The 22,333-nt window shown below is 40.2% G+C and overlaps 2 protein-coding genes across 3 annotated transcripts; one reads left to right on the plus strand and one right to left on the minus strand.

Annotated features, from left to right (window-relative positions):
• The first annotated feature begins 199 nt into the window (after window positions 1-199).
• On the plus strand, window positions 200-3,010 carry CUNH6orf120 (chromosome unknown C6orf120 homolog). The gene has a single exon (XM_012465934.3). It carries the CDS (start codon window positions 526-528, stop codon window positions 1,099-1,101), a length of 576 nt encoding a protein of 191 aa, XP_012321357.1. The 5' UTR covers window positions 200-525; the 3' UTR covers window positions 1,102-3,010.
• On the minus strand, window positions 1,988-21,338 carry PHF10 (PHD finger protein 10). 2 transcript variants are annotated; one of them, XM_012465933.3, is made up of 12 exons: window positions 21,261-21,338; window positions 18,369-18,475; window positions 16,722-16,852; window positions 15,721-15,798; window positions 14,192-14,325; window positions 13,945-14,094; window positions 12,980-13,089; window positions 10,526-10,679; window positions 8,337-8,492; window positions 3,777-3,885; window positions 3,304-3,492; window positions 1,988-2,203 (listed from the first exon to the last, which is right to left on the minus strand). In XM_012465933.3, the coding sequence occupies exons 2-12, from the start codon at window positions 18,419-18,421 to the stop codon at window positions 2,118-2,120; spliced, it is 1,350 nt and encodes a 449-aa protein (XP_012321356.3). In that variant the 5' UTR covers window positions 18,422-18,475; window positions 21,261-21,338; the 3' UTR covers window positions 1,988-2,117. The 2 variants fall into 2 exon arrangements, with proteins under 2 accessions (XP_012321356.3, XP_012321355.3); XM_012465932.3 differs by having other exon boundaries at window positions 15,721-15,804.
• Window positions 21,339-22,333: the final 995 nt, after the last annotated feature.

A 22,333-nucleotide genomic window follows, 5' to 3' on the forward strand; every position in this document is an offset into this window, starting at 1 on the left:
AGCAGCTCGGGTTCCTCCCCGACTCCGCGCAGGGAGCAGTCGGCACACAGGAAAGCAAGCAGAGGCCTGACGCGCCGCGCCCCACTCGCCCGCGGCTATGGTTACTAACCCGCGGTTCCTCGCGCCCACGCCCCCTTCGCTATCTCGCGACAGCCGGCGAGGCCTCGCTTCCGGCCGGCTTACTTCCGGGCCTAGCGTAACTTCCGCCTCCTCCGGTGAGGCTCCGGCCTCAGGTCCGGATGGTCGCCGCGCGGCGCCCTGCGGGGAGTGGTGGTGAGTCCGCGGGCGCCACAGTAGCCCTGCTCCTGCCCCCGGTGGGTGCCGCGCTGCGGGGGAGGGGTTAGCCCCTCCTCTTCTCCCTGGGGCCTCAAACGAGTGGGAAGGGACAGTCCCAGCGGCAGACCAGGCGCTTGAACGCGCCGTGGCCTCGCAGGCGCACGGCAGGGACGGGCTCCGGTGTTGAGCTCCTCCCGTGTCCCCACCAGCGCTGACCCACGCTCAGGCCCCAGAGCTGAGCCGCCAGCCATGGCCGCTCCCCGGGGGAGGGCCGCGCCCTGGACAACGGCCCTGCTGCTGCTCCTGGCCTCGCAGGTCCTATCCCCTGGGAGCTGCGCGGACGAGGAGGAGGTCCCCGAGGAGTGGGTGCTCCTGCACGTCGTCCAGGGCCAGATAGGCGCCGGGAACTACAGCTACCTGCGGCTGAACCACGAGGGCAAGATCGTCCTCAGGATGCGCAGCCTCAAGGGCGACGCGGACCTCTACGTCTCCGCCAGCAGCCTGCACCCCAGCTTCGACGACTACGAGCTGCAGTCGGCCACCTGCGGCCCGGACGCCGTGTCAATCCCCGCACACTTCCGGCGCCCAGTGGGCATCGGCGTCTACGGACACCCGTCCCACCTGGAGAGCGAGTTCGAGATGAAGGTGTACTATGACGGCACAGTCGAGCAGCACCCGTTCGACGAGGCCGCCTACCCCGCCGACGGCGCAGATGCCGGCCAGAAGTACGCTCGTGCGCCAGAAGACGCCTCGCAAGAGGAGGAATCTGTTCTCTGGACGATATTAATTAGCATTTTGAAACTAGTACTTGAAATTCTCTTTTGAGTTCTTAACCACGCCCTGGAGTATAAAATCCTCCATCTGTGAAGCTGATTGCAGTTTGCTGTGAACCTTGCTACTTGTACTTGGTTGAAGTTGTAGTTACCTTTTTCTAGTCAAGGGATGGAAAAATAAAGCCATACGCATTTTGTTACCTCAGTTACCCCAAAAATAGGAAAAGCAGCAAGCACAGTATTTGTTTTCTTTTAAAGATCAAAGTTCCTATATTAAAAAAAGGACCGTGTATCATAAATGTTTAGACTCTGTTTTCATTAGGTTGACTAAAAATGATTGCAGTCACTTAGCTTTATATAAATCGAAATAGAGCAACCTTTCATGCTGTTACACAGATGAGATTAAAAGGTTGGTAACTTTATAATTTTACTCCGTAGATTGTAAGCGAAGTTCAAGAGTTACTAAAATCAAGTTGGAAATGATTTATGTACACTTCCCTGAGCCTGGATTAAAGTCCCCATGCCTGTACCCGAAGTACGGATGGTACTTTTCTATACAAAAGGGATTTCCTGGCCGGCAAGTATTTACAAACTTTGTTCCTGTACCAGTCCAGTAATGACAACTCTAAATCAAGCTGCACCAGATCTTATTAGGCCATTTGTCAATTTTGGGCTATGAATGAAAATTCTTTTAGTTATTAAATAACTTTTGTTAATGCTACCTATGGTAGGCCAGAAACAATGTAGATTAGGAAGTTTCATAAAAATAACTTTTTGGACTATGGAGAAATAGTTAAGTAACTTAAGTTCCTAAATATTTCCCCTGAATTTTTGGAGTGAGCCAGTGTTACTATAAAATACTTCAGAAGATGAGTTCTCTACCTGGAATCAGTTTCAAGGGTAAGAGTAGCTTTTAACAGAAATAAGTCAAATGCAGATTTTAAGCTCATAGTTAATTTCCAAAAAAAAAAAAAATCTTTTATTAGCATAAAAATGAAAATGTTGTAAATAAATTGGCACCAAATACTCCACTTAAATGCATATACAATATTAGGGTCAAAAACTATTTTATCCCTCTTTGCTGTTTTTCCCCCTTCTGCCCACTTTCTTGGGTGTTGGGGGGGCCCGCTGACAACAGTCACAAATCCAGCGACCTAGGAAAAAAATTGTTAGTTAATACAGAATGAAAAGTAATTTTTATGGGACTGATTTTTAAGCCTATTTAAACTCTTATTCCTTAGCTATCACTAATGAGATTCCTCTGTGGATTCTGTGGTGAGAAGGACACTGAGTTCCTTAATTTAAGGAGAAAAATGTAAACTTAATCAATGTAATCAATGCTGTGCAAAATTCATTCCAAGTCAAGGGGAATGGGAGAGATGCAATGCCATACAGTGATATGGACCTTTAAAAAATAATAATCTTTCCTGAAATTTAAACACTATCATACTTCAGAAGTTCAATACCAACAATACAAAACCCATTCCGGAATTTGGCTTTTTTAAGCCTTTTTCTCTCCTGTTTACTGGCAGCTGTGACTTAACAGCATTCTTTCAAGTCCTGGTGTACTATGCTGACAGCACTTTAAAACTTCAAGTTTCTAACAGCACAGTCATAAATTGTACTACATCCTTGCTCTGAATTACTACAGAACCTTAAATAAATACGTTGCTTGCTTAATGGTTCCCAGGAAACGTCGTCGTAGGCATATATTTTGTAGAGCATTATACAGTGTTAACACTATGCAAGTAAGTTCTAAAATTACACAATTATCTGTGTAATGTTTTAGTCCAATTACTGTGATTTATTCAATTCTCTTTGTTGTAAAGTTATCTGGAACTGTCATGCTGCCCCAATTTATATAAATCTGTAATAGACTTTCTATAGAAATGTGTAAAGATGTAGCAATCATTTTGTTAAGTTTCTAAACAGATAACAAAAATAAAGGCTTTGAAACAAGATGATGCTCTGTTACTTTAGTATTTCAGTAAAAAAACACCAGCTCATTCTACGTATAGAACTATACTTCCAAAACTTAGCCTGGGCATTCTGGCCTCTCATTTATCCTTTAGTCGGGTTGTCTGAGGATGAAAAGCTGGTGGACGTGACTTGTAAAATCACAGCTTTGGTCATGTTTACACATAGGAGTCCACAAGCTCTTCATGTCACGACAGGCTTTATGCAACCTTAAAAAAGGAGTGCTGCAAGAGTCTCATCACCCAAAGATAATGTTTGTTCTTTTTTAAATCTTTACCTGATGGAATAGCACCAAGGCCCACACAAAAAGTATGATAACCTCTGTCACACACATCACAGAACATCATTTCTTCTTCATGGTGGGGTTGTCCGCATATAATGCAGGTTTTACATTCCATACACTGCCATGGGTACGTCTTAATCATAGAAACAAGCTCCACTGTCATATCCAGGCAAGAAGGGTGGCCTAAATCAAAACCAGTATTAGTAGTATCTCACATAAGAATTTTTAACTTAATATGGCATATAAAATACTAGTTTGCTTTAGGACTTCCAGAGAATGGCTATAATGTTAAGTCACCAAAGAGAAATGAAAATACAATGTAGAAGAACACATGGACTGCATCTGTGCTTCACAAGGTACCCTGCTTATTTATTTGATGACTCTGGTTGAAATCTACCTGAAACTATAAATTCCAGTTTTGAACCAACAAACGTGGTTAAATTTTAAAAAGATATTTAAATACTTACCACTATTCTCACATTGGGAGCAGTGTATAAGTGATTCAGCCTTTCCTTTCTTGTTGGACTCCTTACCCTTCAGACAAATTCCACATATAGCATTTGGAATGACCTTTGGCTGGAAGGGTAGAAGAGGGCTATAAATTCATGCCAGAAGAGCTTACTAAGGGTTCAAAAGGAATTCTGTTACTTTATTGCCCTATTTTTACTTTTGGTAACTCGCTAATGAGGACCATTTTGAAAGACAAAAAGCTTGACAGGAGTCTGCAATGTAAGATTGCCTACTGAAGAAAGCATTAATTTCATTGTAAAATTTTGTAAACAGCATGATCTCTCATATTAAATGTAGCATTCTATACTCCTACATGCACAGTAAGATCTGTTTAAGGAAAAGAAGGATAAACTTAAATACAATGTAAAATGTCACTATTAATTGGACAAGAAAATCCAATTACTGATAAATTTAAGACGTACTCTAAAGAGAAAACCATTTTAAATAGCTTATATATTAATTGTTTAAAAACTGGTATTTTCCAAAGCTGTAGAACTGGATCTATAAAATCTAAGTTAAAAAATCAGTTTATCCTCATTGGTATCATGGTATTTTTTTAAAAATCACTTTAAACATTTTTAATTGAAAGATGTCTCATGCATACATTGCCATGTATATAAACGTTTGTGGAAAACGTAGTTGTGTAATTATTCTCTTTGTATGTCTAATAGAATCTATAGTTAAAAGGATTCACTATAAAATATAAAATTATAAAAGGGAAAAGTAAGTTTTCAGACAAGCAAAAAAAAATTGCAGTCACTTAAAAAATACATAAACATTCTGAGTACTACTCATCTTTCAGATTAAAAAACATGCATGGTCCAGTGAAGGTATCTGGGTTTTAGACATATTTGGCAACACGTGGAAATGACAAAGGAAAAAAGGTTCACTGCACTTAAAATTACCAGGGAAGGGAGGACATCCGAACGTCACAGCCTTGACTGTTAGGAAATGACGTTCACTCATGCTATAGGAGTAAGTAAGTAACAGTGGTAAAAAAGGAAGAGCAAACATGGGCCAAGAATAAAATGGGGGAAAGGGGCGGGCATACACACACACACATACACACACACACACACACACACACACACACGAACTGGGAAAATAAATATTTTAAGTAGAATTGTTTCTTTGCTGTTTTATTCCCACTCTGCCAAATGCATCCCTTTCCTAATTTACTGAACCAAAGAACCTAAACAAAACTCAAACTTTGTATATATTCCAGCTTTGAAATGTCTCACTGCCACCTTCATTACCTGTTAGGCCTAAACAATTTGTTCTTAATTCTTTAAGTTTTGTACTTTTTAAGATTATCTTTCTTTGCAAAAGATGACAGAGGCATTCAAAAAGAATTTTTGGCTTATTTATTTAAAAAAAAGTCAACCTTATACATAAATATAATAAAAACAAGAACTCTAAACAATCACAAATGTCTCTACAAAATAATAAATATCATGGAAGTTAAACATACATATAAAACTTTACTATTAAACTAATCTCCTGTATGTATATTTTTATACCCTGCTCCCCCCAACAAAAGGATAGTGTCACATGCTTAAACCATTTAAGTCTTGCAGTGTAGTTACCCTCTGTTGCTACTGCTACATTCTAAGCATAAGGTTCTCATTGTGTGTTCCTATACCTAAATAAAAAACAGCTAGGAAGTGCACTTCTATAATCCAAATTCTGGTTCAGTTATGATCATATCTGTACCTGCCATAATATACAGCAGAATGGTATCTCTTCATCAAAACTAAGGAATCTTTTTTGGTTATGGTACCTGTACTAAATGTAAAAGATACACTTATTTAATACTCAGTTTAAGTTAGATACTGGCATATTTAAGTACTCTAATATCTTCCACTAAAGTCAGGGAAATAACCAAACAATATTAAATTCTAAAAACAGAACTCCTCATAGGAGATTCTTTACAAAACAAAAGCCAAAAGGAATAAAACACAAGGGTAGTCATTCACATTCTAGAGCAATTCAAGTTCTACAATCATTAAAATATACATTAAACACCTATGATAAAAGGGACGCCAAAAAATTCTAGGTTTATTTCTAAGTTTAAATCATAATGCTTTGTTAAATCACTTAGTTTTTTTTAACCCAACAGTCTTCATCTGGGTGAAAGAGGAAAAGACGAGAGAAGGGGAAGAGAGCAGCTTTGTAGCATTTTCTATGATGAATGCTGCAGCTCAATATACAAAGTATCTGCCCTCACTAAGAAGCCACAGTGCTGCCATCCAGGGCTTCACACAGCAGATAACACCCACGGCTTAGAGAAGCCAGCTGCAGTAAACTGCACAGTTGAAGGAGGGGTTAAGCGAACAACGTGCAGCACTCTCCCAAAGGCCGATGGAACACAGCCCTGTGTGTGTCTGCTTAAGACGATCAGTTCTACTTCAAATAACTGCATCATCATCAGAGTTTCACTACTGACAAGAAAATTAAAATATCCTAACAGCTCTCAGCATCTCAAAAGGCTCACAGTACACTTACTTTTCTACTTGAAAAACAGCCAAAGATAAGACTTTCATGGTAGCAATAATATAGATTTTAATTATATACTTATAGGGCTGAATCCTAACAATTATGCTTTAAATTTCAGGTTAATGTAACCTAAACAATACTGTCCTACAAATTAAGGGCAAGCACTAGTGAATCTTACTAAGCAAAACATCAGATACATTATTGTTTTTCTTGAATCTCATATTTTACATATATAAAATATGACCTTTAGCTTGAAGTACCCTAATATTTAGGCACATCTGGCTTATTAATACTTTTTATAAAGAGGTTAACTTTTAATAAGCATGTTCACATTAATGTATGATGTCTAGATACTGGTTGTTTCCATCTTTGAAATCAACCTGAAACATTTTTAGGTATTAAAAATGTGCACAGATTATGTAAAATATAAATTTTGCATATCCGACTTGAGTACTATTAAGTTCAGTTAATCTATATGATTTCTTGTATACTAAATCAATGATAGTGTTGAATAGTTCTTCATTTCCAGCCTGTATTAAAACAACTATTTCAATATTCTCTCTTTTCAACCCATGATCAATCAAGCTTATTGTTTGAAAGATCTACTTAGCACTCAAGAGTTAACAGGATGGTCCATTTAAAGCTCTTAGCAGACCAACAGAACACACTCATTCATGTAGGCTGTTTCTGAAATTTCATCTTTGGAGCTCACTTGCTTTCAGTTATTAAGCATTAACTTATATATTTAAAGAAATTAGATAAGCTATATATGTAAAAACAAGTACAAAAATCACACAGCTGCAGCCTATTGCAGACACCCTTGGAAGCCAACTCTTGCTGAATTAAGCTTAAAATTTGCTTGCCATAGGCTAAGAAAAAAAAATCAATTTTTAAGTTAATTACATAAAAGAATTTTCTAATAAAATATGAAATACATTAGTAGGTCACTTTTTTTTACTTGAAGAAAGGTGAATGAACATGTTGGAATGTGCTCTAGTTAGTTTGAGGGAAAGCTGACTTACTTCAGCCTGTTCTTGTGGATTATTTTCCACAATCAGTTCTGACATACAAGGTGTTTAACAATTTCACTCGGCAAAACTTTCTCATTGCCTTACTCTAAAATTTCCTTCAATACACCTTCATAAGTGCAATAAAAAGCATGTTCTAAAACATTTCAGACCAAAAGAATCAAAAGGTAATATATTTCACTACCACTATCCCAAACATAAAACTGTACATCTAATTCTTTCTTTTACGATATTCTTAAATTCCTATATGCAAATAAGCCTACTCACCTCTCACCTCACTTTTCTTCAAAAGAAAAGAGAGGGGCAGAAAGAGGGAGGAAAAGTTCAAAATAATAATAATAGCTGCTGACAACCTACTACTTTACTCTGAGGATAATCAGATCAACAAGTTAACAGGTATGTTTTAATTCTTGTCATGGAATCATATAGGCTCTTTACCAAGGTTATGCTAAAAAACACTACAATGTAAATAACAGGTTTTATTTTCTATCCCAGAGTTAGCTAAATTTAGCAGATGGATCAAATAATCCTTAGATTAAACCCAGATCTTTCCTAATGAAAGGCACTACAAAAATGCAACTTCATCTAACAGTATATCCACTCATACTTCATAGCTCAGCAGGTTTAGCTACAGTAAATGCTGGGGCACTTAAAATGCCAAATAATTACGATCTTTACTCCAAGGAAAGAAAATATAAACTTCTGCCTATGAAATAATGTTTTAAAAACCCATACTTGCTTATTATTTAAAAAAAAAAAGACTTATAAATTGTACACATACAGAAAACAGAAGCTTAACCATAGCCAAAAGTGACAGAAAAGCCACCAAGGAAATAAAGCAAAAAGCAAGCAGTGGACAGAGGGCACACCATAGAAGAACAGCTAGTGAAGAACAGCAGGCAGAAGCTCCACAATCGTGAAAGTCAAGTTAAAATATTTCAGGGAGAGAGGCTGGTCAGTAAAGAGGCTGAGTCAGGGGCTTTTTTCTTCTACCTTGTACCCAGGAACTGACTTGGACAGTACAGAACGTTTGGGACCATCTTTTCTTGGAGTGGCAGCTTTGTCTTTTGATTTCTGTCTTCCCTGGAAAGAGTCCTCCTGGCTGTCAGGAGGGCTTTCCCCTTCAGATACATTGCCAGAGGAGCTGTCCTGGAGTTTAAAAGGCAAAAACAAAGATTCTTTGGCATTAAGACAAATTTGAGTCTGAATTTTGAAAACTACGGAAAACACTCAAAAAAAGCTTTAAGGCTTTATCAATTTAAAAATAAAAAAATCATTCTAAATATAAGAAAGCTTTTTCCAGTGGAAACTAAAGTAAGCCATGTTAAAAATCATCCATCCTTCTAACTATAATATCATATAAAACTGATTTCACATATATCAGTGCCTTCATCATTTTGTTTTCTGACGTAAGTCACAAAAAACGGAATTATCTGCTTTAGCTATTATTACGCCACACAGCTTCAACATCATGTTCCATGTCACAAGGGGGCATATTTGTTTCATACAAAAATACATTGTTAAAAATAAGTGTGGGTATTTTCACTGAGTACTAAAAATCCTAAGAAGGTACTTCAGGAAAAATAAAGGGCTATAGTTAAAAAAAAAAAAAAAAGTCCTTCTAAGCACACATTTGTGTTTTCATGTTAAACTATGCAGACCCAATCCCTCAACTATCTACAACAGGGTCAGAAATATTTTACATATTCAAGGTTTACGACCTCAATATCTGACCATTTAATCCTTCATTTTATAATTTAAAATTTTCTAATTAGAACTTTCATATGAATTATGAAAATTATAAATGAAAAAATTAAGTTATCTAGAACCTCCCTGATAAACATACACGACTAGATACATGAATCTATCTACTTTATCTTTTTTCTGGGTGTCCTTTTTATAAATAAAGATACCAAGACTCACACATACCCCCTACCTCACTGTGCCCTCATTTTTTAAAACATAAAACTGGATTACAATGTGTGTGTATGCATGTGTGTGTTTTGGTATTTTTTTAAAAGCATTATGGGCATTTTCTCACAATCATTAAATATTCTTTGAACTGCATTTCTATACTATAAAAACAATATAATATTACCCACTGCGGGCATTAAAATTTATTTGTAATTTCCAGCATAAAAATTACTGTAAACACTCAAACAGACCTTTTTTTCTAATTAAATTTTTTCAGCATCTGACTAAGTTCTTAGGATAAATTCTATTAGTGGATTTGCTAGGTCAAATTCTGTGGAACTTAAATTGGTAAGACTGTCAAAATGCTTTCCCATAATGTTGGATTAGTTTACACTTTTCCTAGTGGTATGAAAGGGTCAGTTTCATCACTCTTAGTATGCCACGGCGCCCCTTTTAGCAACATGACAATAGAAAATTTGTATCAATACCACTTTAATACTTGAACAGCATCTTATTCTGCATAATATGCATTACTAAAGATGTTTTAGAAGCTGTTGGTGACAAGGAAATATAATGTCCATTCAATGGTAGCACAATCTCACATTTAGGTTAGCTAAAATGAAAAGTTTAAAATAGTCAGTTACTTAGAACACAATACTAGAGAAATTCAAAGACCTGTGGCATCACTGGGATCAAAACCCTAGATCATCATTGAAATTTTATTCTCCTTTAGGTCCACAGAATACACCAGCTGCCCACTGTCTTGCAACTGCATTTTGCTACCAAAAAAAAAGTCATACCGCAAAACCCAACAAATTGCACAACATATTACTAACATAATATTTTCCCATAGGAAGCCTAAGATTAAGCAAAAGAAACATAAGTTAATGCATTCCCCTAAACTAAGAAAAAACTACATTTCTGTGTCAAGAGATCAAAGTCTGTTTTGTTCAATATTTTAAGTTAAAGAGACAGCAAGCTGAATAAACAATTGTAAGCTAATTTGCCATATCCTTGCCTAAGCTGCTCATGGTAACTACAAAGAAGTGATTTTAAGTATAAAGCTTACCAAAGGCCATGCACTGCTTGTTTTTATCAAAACACACTATAAATAACTTTTCTTGATGAATACTTTCTGGAAATTATATGCAACTGTCCTTTTTCAAAGAGAGAATGATGACACAAGTTCAATTTAACATTCCAGGAAAGCAATTAGCAAAAATTCAAAGAGAAAGGAAATGCTTCCTACTAGACAGAAATGTTCTCACCGAAGTGCCTTTATTTTTCTGTTTCTCATCACCTCGACCATCTTCGCCATCATCTGAATCACCGTCACTGTCTAGAGCAGGGAGCTCAGGATCCAGAGGGGGCTCATACAGGGCTGTGTTTAATGGCAGATACCGCAACTCATCTGGTGAGTACCTGAAGTTCAGAGAGTTTATTTTCAGTTTCTCTTTATTATTAAATATGCATAGACTCATCTTTGAGCTATGAAGATAGCCTTAAACTTCTCGAGTAACCCCAAAGACTTGTGAAAAATAGAGTATTAATTTTTCATTTTTGTCATCAAGTAGGGGTAATTAGTAAGAAGCCTGAACATCTTTTCACTAGACTTATAAAAATATGCATTTGAGCGCCGGGCGCGGTGGCTCAAGCCTGTAATCCCAGCACTTTGGGAGGCCAAGGCGGGTGGATCACAAGGTCAAGAGATTGAGACCATTCTGGTCAACATGGTGAAACCCCGTCTCTACTAAAAATACAAAAATTAGCTGGGCATAGTGGCGCGTGCCTATAATCCCAGCTGCTCGGGAGACTGAGGCAGGAGAATTGCCTGAACCCAGGAGGCGGAGGTTGCAGTGAGCCGAGATCGCACCATTGCACTCCGGCGTGAGTAACAAGAGCGAAACTCCGTCTCAAAAAAAAATAAATAAAGTAAAAAATAAAAATACATATATATATGCATTTGATTTTAATTCTTACTAAGAGATAATGTGTCTCTCCTCTTTGCCCTCAACATCAAAAAAGAAAAAAAGTAAATAAAATGTCAGTAGCCCCAAGTCTGATTAACAGCTCATATCTACTTCCCCCACTGTCCCAGGTGTTTGCCACTTCTCTGAGCTGTCACTCCACTTGTAAAACAAGCCTAATAATGGCATCTACTTCATACAATTGATATATATGCATTTCCAACAAGCTTCTGAGTGACAATAGTGCTCTGGATCACGCAACAAACTCTGAGCAGTAAGGTGCTACAGAACCCCAGCATCTGCCTGTGACAAACCCAAACAGATGGGCAGACACCCTACTACATACATATCACATCAGTGCATGGTACATGATATTACTTAAGATAATAGAGAAAGCAAAATTTTTAGTAACAAATTATTGTGAACAAATTTGGGAAGCATGTATTCTAATGAATTTAATCATCTATTTTGTCTGAGGCTAGATTGGTCATCTCTTCCCAGACAGCAGCACTTAGCATCACCTCCATTCTTACCCTCTGTGGCCCTTATTCAGGAAGTGACCATGGATCAGGACTTCCCCAACTAAGACAACACACCAAAAAGCAAAGGGGTTGGCATACTTGCATATGACTTTTAATAATTTGCTGACACCAAAATAAAATTTTTAAAAATTAAAGGCCAGGTGCAGTGGCTCACACCTGCAATCTCAGCATTTTGGGAGACCTAGGTGGGCAAATCACCTGAGGTCAGGAGTTTGAGACCAGGCTGACCAACATGGTGAAATCCTGTCTCTACTAAAAATACAAAAAATTAGCCAGGCATGGGAATCCCAGCTACTCAGGAGGCTGAGGCAGGAGAATCACTTGAACCCAGGAGGCAGAGGTTACAGTGAGCCAAGATTACGCCACTGCACTCCAGCCTAGGTAACAGAGTGAGACTCTGTCTCAAAAAAAAAAGCAAAAATTTTTAAATATTTTTGCTTATGACTCAAATTTGAATTAATTTTTTTTAATTTCTGCCCAAGATTTGACTTTCAAATGGCAATTTATGATACTGTACTTCAAATTCTATTCTCTAAAAATATAGTCGATTCTGAAAAACGTATGGTTCCAGAGTAAGGTTTAAGGTTGAAGTAAAAGCTGAGACTTTAAAACAAAACGAATCCATTAGCCCTGGTTTTTTTTCAGTTAACGTTCAGTTTCGGAATAGGAGGTAAGTAGTATTTAGGGTCCAGATTGACAGCAGCAGCCAGGCCGGGTCAGCAATGTGGCTGGGGCGCTCAGGTGCCTGTCCCTGCCCTTCTTTTCTTGTCTGCAACGAAAGTCAGTGTTTCTCAAACTCTAATCTGCAAATGAATCACGCAGACATCTGTTAAATTGCAGACCCTGAGTCATAGGTCTAGGGTTGGGCCTGAGATTCTGCATTTCCAACTAGTTTCTGAGAAAGGATAGTGCTCTGGTCCCACAGAACATACTCTGAGCAGTGAGGTGCTACAGAACCCCCAGCATCTATCTATGACGAATCCAAAGAGAATGGGCAAAGACAGGGGCATCCAGACTTCATCAGCGTATGTTCGAATTCTGACTATAGGGTGTTGTTTACCACAGAACCAGAGAAGATAAAGAACAGCAATACAAATCCTATGCGATATCTTATGGTGACGTCTACAGACCTCAAAATTGTTAGGAAGCAAGTACACAAGGCTCTGAAACCCCTTACCAAGAGCCGATACCAACTGTAACTAAAATTTAATACCTCTTATAATATTCCTGGAACTGTCCGGGGATGAGAGCCACTGGGTAAGAACTGACCTTCGTTCGCTCTGTTGGCAAAACTTTGTACTTCCCTTGAGGCACCTGGATAACCTACGTTAACATAAACAGAAACACAAAATTGATTCCATGCTAAAACTCAGGCTGTAGGAAAAGAGTCCCCAGATGCTCTCCACTGCATGCCCACTTCCCCCCAAAAAAGCTAAAATTTTGGGAGCTATTACCTAAGAGGACAGTTGGTATTTTCAGTTCTTTGTACATACTATTGTTTTAGAGGCCTATTTTCCACGAGGGTAACTGCCGAGGAATGGCAGTGGATCTCTTGCTCATTACTTAACAGCAGAATGATCTGGGTAGCTTATACAACCTCTCTAGCTCAGCTTCTTTATCTATTAAATGGAAGTAATGCTACTTCCAACCTCACATGGTTACTTTGAGAATTAACATGCAAATCTATTTTAAAAACTCTTGGGACACATAGCAAGTATGACATGTCACTATTATTAGTTTTGTTTAGTAGAATATCAACTATAAAGCAAAAGACATCTCACAAAAAATGTAAATTGATTAAGCACATCATTAAAAATAGTATCTCAAGTTCTGAGGAGAAACAGAACACATAGGTGCCAGCCTGGACAACAGTGGCAAACCGTCTCTACTAAAAATATGAGAAATTAGCTGGGTGTGGAGGCAGGTGCCTGTAATCCCAGCTACTGGGAAGGCTGAAGCAGGAGAATCCCTTGAACCCGGGAGGCAAAGGTTGCAGTAAGCCAAGATCATTCCACTGCACTCCAGCCTGTGCTACAGAGTGAGACTGTCTCAAAAAAAAAAAAAAAAAAAAAAAAAACACATAGGTGGTCCAAAAAATAATGATCAAGGGGGTAGTGGGCACTCTGCAATAACAAGTAAGAAACTAGTTCAGAGACTACTAAATTTAAGTTATCCTACATGTGTCTGCAAGTCAAAATAAGCTCTTCTTTCTTCCATGCGTTCCCGGTTTAAGTTGCTGTTAAATTCTGCTGCTTTTTTGGCAGCTTTCTTAATATATTCAGGCACTTTACTAGCTTCAACTTTCTGAGTATTCTGTTGTTGCATTTGCTGGAAAAAAAAAAAAACAGTTGGAAGTCAATGTAACTTTATAAAATGTCATTTTCTCCAACCCAAATAAAAAATGCTAGTCACCTCAGTTACTTACAGAATACTCTTTATAATGGTCTGTAATTCGTTGACGTTCTTTTTCTTGTAGAATAACAGAATATTCAGCATGTTTGGCTGGATATTCTTTTATCATTAAATCAATCACCTCATCACTACGCAATGCTGTTAAACCTATTTTAGACCAAAAAACAAAAAAATAAGCCCTTTTAAGAATAAGTGAACAAAAGCACTCTTCAAAATTTACTTCTTCAAACCGCTCCACATTTTAATGGGTTTTCCAATGGCCAAAGCAAAATATCTTGGTCCATTTGAAAATAATTAAACTTAATATTCATAATATAAATAAAAGCAATTAAAAGATTATCTTGCAAAAGGCAAATATATCCATTTTTCAACCAAACAAGTTTATTTTTAAGATTCTAAGTGCTTTAAACATATATCCCTTCAGTTAGAAACAATTGTTAAATAATGAAATACACTAACTACTAACAAGTACTACAAAATATTGGATAAGTTAAAAAAAAAATTCAACATTATTATAGTTCCCAGTCTTCAAATTCCTTAAAACTTCACCAAAAACATCAGCACACACACACACTCACCATGTAGACAATTCAAAACTCACAGTATTGGATTTCACCAACTGCTGAAATGCATTCCCATGAATTTATATTACAAAGTAGCCATGCTGCATTAAAATGTTTGTGAAAGTAAAACTACAAATAAAACATGGACATAATTATACAGAACTGAAAATTGAATAAAATTTGCCTTTTTGCATTTTAGAGATGTGGTCTCGCCATATTGCCCAGGATGGAGTGCAGTGGCTATTCAGAGACATGATCACAGCACACTAGAGCCCCAAACTCCTGTGTTCCAGTGATCCTCCTCCCTCAGCCTCACAAGTAGCTGGGACTACACGCACACACCACTACACTCAGCAAAGAACCCATAACTTAAAAAAAAAAAAATTGCACACAAAATACACTCTGAAAACTCTGTAAAAATTATTAGACAATTATACTGTTATAGAATACAGGTGATCCTAACGTGCAGTGGGGTTACATCCGATAAACCCATCCTAAGTTGAAACTATTCTAAAAAGAAAAAGCATTTAATACACCTAACCTACCAAACATCTTAGCTTACCCTAGTCTACCTTAAACATGCTCAGAAATCTTACATTAGCCTACAGCTGGGCAAAATCATCTAACATAAAGCCTATTTTAATATCAAGTGTTGAGTATGTCATGTGATTTGTTAAATATTATACAGAAAGTCAAAAGAACGGTTGTATGGACACTCGCAGTTATGGTTTCTACTGAATATGCACTGCTTTCACACCATCATGAAGTTGAACCATCACGAGTCAGGAACTATATATGTGTTCAAGTTTCATTCTCCTTTGCATTTTAACAATAATCAAAAATGAAGTAAACAATGTAGCATTTAAATAGTTCAATTTATTTTATTAACTTTGTAAAATATTTTAGGAAAGAAGATACTTATGCAATATCATCTTGTAAATATTCACCTTGAAAAATTCACATTACAAGCTATTCTTACCTAGAGTGCACTGAGTTTCAGTAATGACATTTAGCTCTCTCAGGTAGAGTTTCTCCTTGTGAGACAAATCTCGTCGCTCTAAATCTCCAGAAAAAAAAAAGATCAAAAGACTATAAAAAACAGCAAAACATTATGCATTTGTAAAACTTTTAAAAGCTTAAAAAACTTGATTTTTAAAAGTATTCATATTACATACTCCAAATATTAAAAGGACTACCGAAAAATACTATAAATTCAAGAAATAAAATTCAAGAAATAAAACTCAGTAAGATACAAAAGTTAGAATAAAATCAAAAATAGAATAATCCAAAGCAATAAGGTAATATAAATAACTAGACTAGTTAATGAGGAACAGCCTTTCTCAAATTCAGATATGGTTCATATAGCTAATTCTATTCCTTAGATCAAGGGACAATGGTAAAAATCCAAAACTTGTCTATAAAATGATTTTTTTCTAAAATTTTCCCCAGGAAATTCACCTTTCCCATTTTGCTTTTAAATCAGTTTATGAGAAATAGAATGTATCAGTAATGAAGAGAGATGCTGAATGATAATAAATTTAAAATAGCCAGGCATGGTGGCTCACACCTATAATCCTAGCAATTCAGGAGGCTGAGGCAGGAGGATAGCTTGAAGCCACAAGTTTGAGATCATACTGGGCAATATAGCAAGACTTCACCTCTAAAAAAAATAAAAATTAAAAAAATTTGCCAGGCATGGTGATGCACACCTGTAGTCCCAGATTCTTGGACGGCTGAGGCATGGGGACAGCTAGCCCAGGAGTGCAAGGCTGCAGTGAGCTACATTTGCACCATTGCACTCTAATCTGGGGGACAGAATGAGACCCTTAGTCTTTTTTTAAAAAAAAAAAAAAAAAGAAAAGAAAAACAGCAAGCACAAGAATATATTATAATCTATAGAAAAATTCAGAAGTTGACAGTGTATCATAAAGAATTACTATTAATTATAAATTATATTTAATCTATTATATAAACTAGTACCTGGATATTTCCTTTTAAAGGAGGTCACACCCAAATATTCACTGACTTGTTCTTGAAGCATATAGTATTCTCCTGTTTCATCAGGTGGCCATTTGTACTCGATCAAATTTTCTGCTGGATAGTAACTAAAGCTAAGTACAGAAATATATATTATGCATTAAATTTGGCTTTCATTAACTTTTAATCACTTTTATTGAGGATATTTTAAAAACTATTTTAAGTATTTAAAGTACTCGTCTGCTATGAGTTGACCTCCTGTATATCAAAGAAAATTACAAAACAGCTACAAGGAAGAGAAATAATTATCTGGTCTACCAAGTCAAAAAGCTACAATGAAGGTAACATTTTTTATATATTGGGAAGAACCAAGAATCTCAATTGCTAAGAACGAAGGCATTTTTAGTTTAAGGGACCCATGAGGACAAAGCAAGGTGATGGTATCAGCTCTGAATTCTTTCTCTTGGGTTAAAAATGCATAGCCAGGCCAGGCGCAGTGGCTCACGCCTGTAATCCCAGCACTTTGGGAGGCCAAGGCGGGTGGATCACGAGGTCAAGAGATCGAGACCATCCTGGTCAACATGGTGAAACCCTGTCTCTACTAAAAATACAAAAAATTAGCTGGGCATGGTGGCGCGTGCCTGTAATCCCAGCTACTCAGGAGGCTGAGGCAGGAGAATTGCCTGAACCCAGGAGGCGGAGGTTGCGGTGAGCCGAGATCGCGCCATTGCACTCCAGCGTGGGTAACAAGAGCGAAACTCTGTCTCAAAAAAAAAAAAAAAGAAAAGAAAAACAAATTGGTGAGAAACATGAAGAAACTGTAAACTAACTTCGTGAACTGCTGGTAGGAATGTAAATTGGTGCAACCCCTATGGAAAAGTTTGGCAGTTTCTCAAAAAGTTAAACATAGGATTACCATGTAATCCAGCTACTCCACTCCTACATACACATCCCCAAAAAAAACTGAAAACACAAACTCTGACCAATGCTCACTGTATCATTATTCACCTTAGGCAGAAGGTGGAAACCCAAACGCCCATCAACATCCAAATGGATAAACAAAATGCAGTATATATATAAAATGGAATATTATTCAGTCTTAAAAACAGAACAAAATTCTGACATACGCTACAAGGATGAACTTTGAAGATATTCAAAGTTCTAAGAGAAATAAGCCAGCTACAAAAGGACAAATATTTTATGGTTCCACTTCTTATGGTTCCAGTTGTAAGAAGTAACTAAGTAGTCATATTTATGGAAATAGAAAGTAGAATGATGGTTGCAAGGGGCTGGGTAGAGGGAGAAAGGGAAGTTATTGCTTAATGGTTATAAACAGGGTAGTGAAAAAATTTTGGAAATGGATGGTGGCAATGGCTGCACAACACTGCAAACGTAACTGATGCCAATGAATTGCACACTTAAAAGTTGTTAAAATGATTAATTTTACGTATTATGTGTTTTACTATCATAAAATTGTTTTTTAATTACACTCAGTAGCAAGAACAATTTTGGTGGCACATTATAAAACAGTAAGAAAATATTCTACAATTTTTAATAATTGTCTTTGTCAGAGCTGGGGGAAAGGGAAGAGGATGTTATTGCAAAGAGAAACATCACAACAAATATTAATAACCAGTAAAATGACAGTACCCGAGATCTTGACTTGAAGTTTCACAACTCCTAGAACTATCTCCTGAGCCCATTCGCCTCCTTTTGGATGGCTGGGTCCCATCATTTGAATTATCTTCATTATCATCCTACACATTTAAAAGATTCAAAAATAATAATTAGAGAAAGAATAAAAGATGAGTAAGTCTCAATAACTGAATGACTGTCTAAGGACAAGTCATACAAGTATTAACTTCATATTACAATTAAAAGGGACCAAGAGTTTGGCATGAGCAAGACCTGGAATAAAATTTAAAACTGATATTCAATCCAATCAAAATAAGAACATTTTCAAGTAACCTATAAATGTAAATCTGCTTTTGCTTTCTCACCAACTGAGGTTAAAATGCTTTCTGTTCTTCATAAACATACAAAACTGCTGCATCACTCTAAGATTAAAGCAAACTCTCCTACCCAAGCTGGGGGGAAAAATGGATGGACCATTTACAGTTCTCAATTCAACTTGACGGCGGTTTATAGGACTATTTTGACTACTTTAGGCATTTATGTCCCTGTGAAAAGGGGACATACGAGACTGAAAACAGATCACCAATTCTAACTACTCACTTTTCTTCTTACATTGCTATAATTTAGCAAAAACATACCCTAATAAGGGTCATCAATCTATAATACAGCAACACAAAAACCAAGAAGAGGGTTGAGAGAGGGAGGGGATTTTTTAAGAAGCTTATAGATTTTAATTGCAATCCATTATGTGGCAAGAATATCAAGGTTATAAATTCAACCACTTCACTCAGTAAAAGTATCAGAAGTTAGAAAATTGATTTATTTATATATTAGCCAAGGCTTAAGGTCTAAAAAGGATACTTTTTAAAAATGTAATATTGCTTTTAACTCTAATCCAATCTTACTAAATACTATGGTCCTCTTGCTACATATTAAAATGAAAGCAATCCTGCAAAAGAATATAAAGCGGCAATATGGTTTAGTGGCAAGGCATGCCAAACCTGGAAAGCCTGGGGTCTCAATGGGCACTCACTAGCTGAGGTTATTTTCTGTGAGCATCTTCTAATCTGAAAATTTGAGACTATAATATTGCCCCTATTACATGGCTAATTCAATGATTAAATGACCTACTATACTAAAAGCACTTACAAGAACTAGCAAATAATTATCTCATAAATATTAGTTAAAATGATGATTATGATAATAAAGTCTCAAATGTCTCTAGCTCCTAGAAATGTACTGGTTCTTTTCCAAATAGTAAAATATATATTCTTTTTCAGACCTTATAAAATAAGCACTTCATGAAAGAGCGCTGCATAGTCTAAATCTACTCTGAAAATTTACATGTATCACAACTGCAACATCTCATATTCAGTACTTCCAACATAACTCATTTTAAACATTCCATTTTTTAATCTTTTTTGTGACCATTTTAAGGATTTTTATATCCTTAAACTTCAGCATATTTCCCTTTAGCTAAAAAACTGAGACACTCAAATATATACAAAAATAAAAAGAAAGTTAATGTGAAGTGCTCAAAAAAGCTGAGACCCCAACTTTATACATAAAATGTTTTAAATTACTACTATAAATTCTAGGCAAAGGCATCATTATATAAAGTGAGCATCTGGGCAGCGGGCCTTTTTCTAGAGGGAGGTAGTAACAGCAATATTGTTCCCAACACATGACGGAATAAGGTAAGAATTTCCTTGCAACCGCGATACTGATACAGAAGCCCATGGTTTCAAAGACTCTCAGATGTACTAAATCAAAGATGTGCCTTCCAGAGTCACAGGTGGTTTCCACCTACAGATTAGATGAGTTTCTATGCATCACATCCTTCCTAAGGTTCAGGGGTCAAGCATGCACTCAGGGGGCACTGGGTCAGTGACTCAGTGCCCTCCAGGTGCCGGGCCAGACGTCAAATGCTGGAAGTGCAAGAATGTGCATCCAGAGTCTTATAATCTAGTTACTTCCATTGGCAGGAGCCTTTCAGGAACCTTCAAAACCAGTCTTTCTCTGACGGCACGACGGACTTGCGCGACGGGAAGAGCTCCCAGGCAGGCGCAGCCCCGCTAGGCTGCCCCAGGACGGCTTCCCCGGCCAACGCGCGCACCGCGCACCGCACACCGCACACCGCACACCGCACACCGCGCACCGCGCACCGCACGAAGGCTAGCTGGCCAAGAAGCATTCCAGTTCCCACCGCCTTCTAATTTCAGCTTTCCAATTTCAAGCTTTGAGGTTTTTAAAACATCATTCCTCCCTTCCAACCTTCTGTCACAAACTGCTAGCCTAACTTTAGAACCAAAACGTTCTGATGCGTGACAAGCTACTGCTCATCTCCATTTTCTCCACAAACACCAAGTTCTTTTCACCTCACAGAAGTACAAAGTTTAAAAAAAAAAGACTTCCGCTGAAAACATCCGGACGCTTGTGTATTAACTTAATTGCACTAAGTTCACTAACTGTGTTGATTTTCCACTTCGTTCGCCAATGTTTTTTCGCAGTAAGCTTTCACTCAGCAAACTATGCACGGAACGAAGGCTGAGCGAACGCGCGCGTCTGCAGGCCCCTCCGAGGACCCGTCTCTCCGCCCCGGGCGTTCCGTCCCGCAGCTGGCCAGGGAAGAGGCGTCTGGGGGACAGTCTCGTCAAACGAGGCCGGCCGCCAACTTCAGGGAAGCCGCGCCGCGTCGCCCGCCCGCACTTGTTGCTCGCTAGGGGCCGTGGGCTCCTCTCCGGGCCCCGCCTCGCCGACCACCGCGGGTCTCGGGAGCAGCGCGCAGCCTGTGGCCCACGCCCCCGAGACGCCGGGCGGCCGTCGGTGGGACTGGGCCGAGACCGCGGCGCCCCGGCCCCGGAGAGGTTCAAAGTTGGGGTCGGGTGGCGCCAGCCGCTTCCTCACCTTCGGGGACTGCGCTCCGGGGGTGGCCGGGTCGCTTTCGCACGGCCGTGGGGACAGTGCCGCCCCGGGCCCGGCCGCCGCCGCCGCCATCAGCCCGAGTGCCCCGCGCCGCCGCCGCCGCCGTCGCCTCCGCCTCGTCCCGGCCGCCGCCGCCGCCGCCGCCACCGCGCGGGCCCCCCGCCGCCCCGGCCCCGCCCCCTCCGCCCGCCCGCCCGGGGGCCGGCCCCTGCCGCCGCGCGCCCCGCGGCCCGCCAGCGCCGCCGCCACCGCCATGGCCGCCGCCAGCGCGCCGCCCGCCCGGGAGGGCGCCGGAGGCTGGGAAGGCGCGGGGATGTGGGCCGGAATGGAGGACGCCCGGCGGCGGCGGCGGCGCTCCTCACGTCAGCCCGACCCGCCCGGCCGCCGCCCCCCACAGCTCCGCCGCTGGCCTCACTGCGGCCGCGGCTCCCTTCACCCCCGCCGCCGCCTCAGCCCCGCCGCTCCCCTCAGCCCCGCGGCTCCCTTCACCCCCGCCGCCGCCTCAGACCCGCTGCTCCCCTCAGACCCGCTGTTCCCCTCAGCCCCGCGGCCGCCTCAGCCCCGCCGCTCCCCTCAGCCCCGCCGCCGCCCCCCTCAGCCCCGCCGCCGCCTCAGCCCCGCCGCTCCCCTCAGCCCCGCGGCCGCCTCAGCCCCGCCGCCGCCCGGCTCCCTACGGCCCGGCGTTGTACTCGGCCGCGGCTCCCACCAGCCCGCGGCGCGCCCCACCTCCCGCCCGCCCTCCGGCCCGCCCCGGCCCGTCTCGTCTCCACTTGGCGCACTGGCAGCCGCCCCCTCCCCGCGGCCCCCGGCCCGGCCCGGCCCCTCCGCGCGTCACCCTCGCTCCCTCCCTCTCCCCGCGCCCCCGCGGCGCTGCCTCGCCTCGCCCCGCCCCTCCTGGGGGTCCCCGCCCCGTCACCTCCCTGCCGGGGGTCGCCGTGCCCCGGAAGCCGCTCGGGGACTGCCCGGCCTCCGCCTTTACGCGCTCGCAGTCGCCGCCCCTCGCCCGCCTTTGTTCTCGGGCCGCCCCTCTCGCTGGCGGCGCCGGAAGAGAGCCG

The sequence above is a fragment of the Aotus nancymaae genome, unplaced genomic scaffold (assembly GCF_030222135.1).
Source record: "Aotus nancymaae isolate 86718 unplaced genomic scaffold, 86718_ANA_hifiasm-v0.15.2.pri h1tg000034l, whole genome shotgun sequence".
Taxonomy (NCBI): Eukaryota; Metazoa; Chordata; class Mammalia; order Primates; family Aotidae; genus Aotus; species Aotus nancymaae.

Coding starts and splice junctions, on each gene's coding strand:
- PHF10 (XM_012465932.3), bottom strand. CDS start 18,421: ATGGGCTCAGGAGATAGTTCTAGGAGTTGTGAAACTTCAAGTCAAGAT. Junction 14,326..15,720: donor TGAAACTCAGTGCACTCTAG/GTAAGAATAGCT, acceptor GGTCTAAAATAG/GTTTAACAGCATTGCGTAGT. Junction 14,095..14,191: donor ACCATTATAAAGAGTATTCT/GTAAGTAACTGA, acceptor TTTTTTTTCCAG/CAAATGCAACAACAGAATAC.
- CUNH6orf120 (XM_012465934.3), top strand. CDS start 526: ATGGCCGCTCCCCGGGGGAGGGCCGCGCCCTGGACAACGGCCCTGCTG.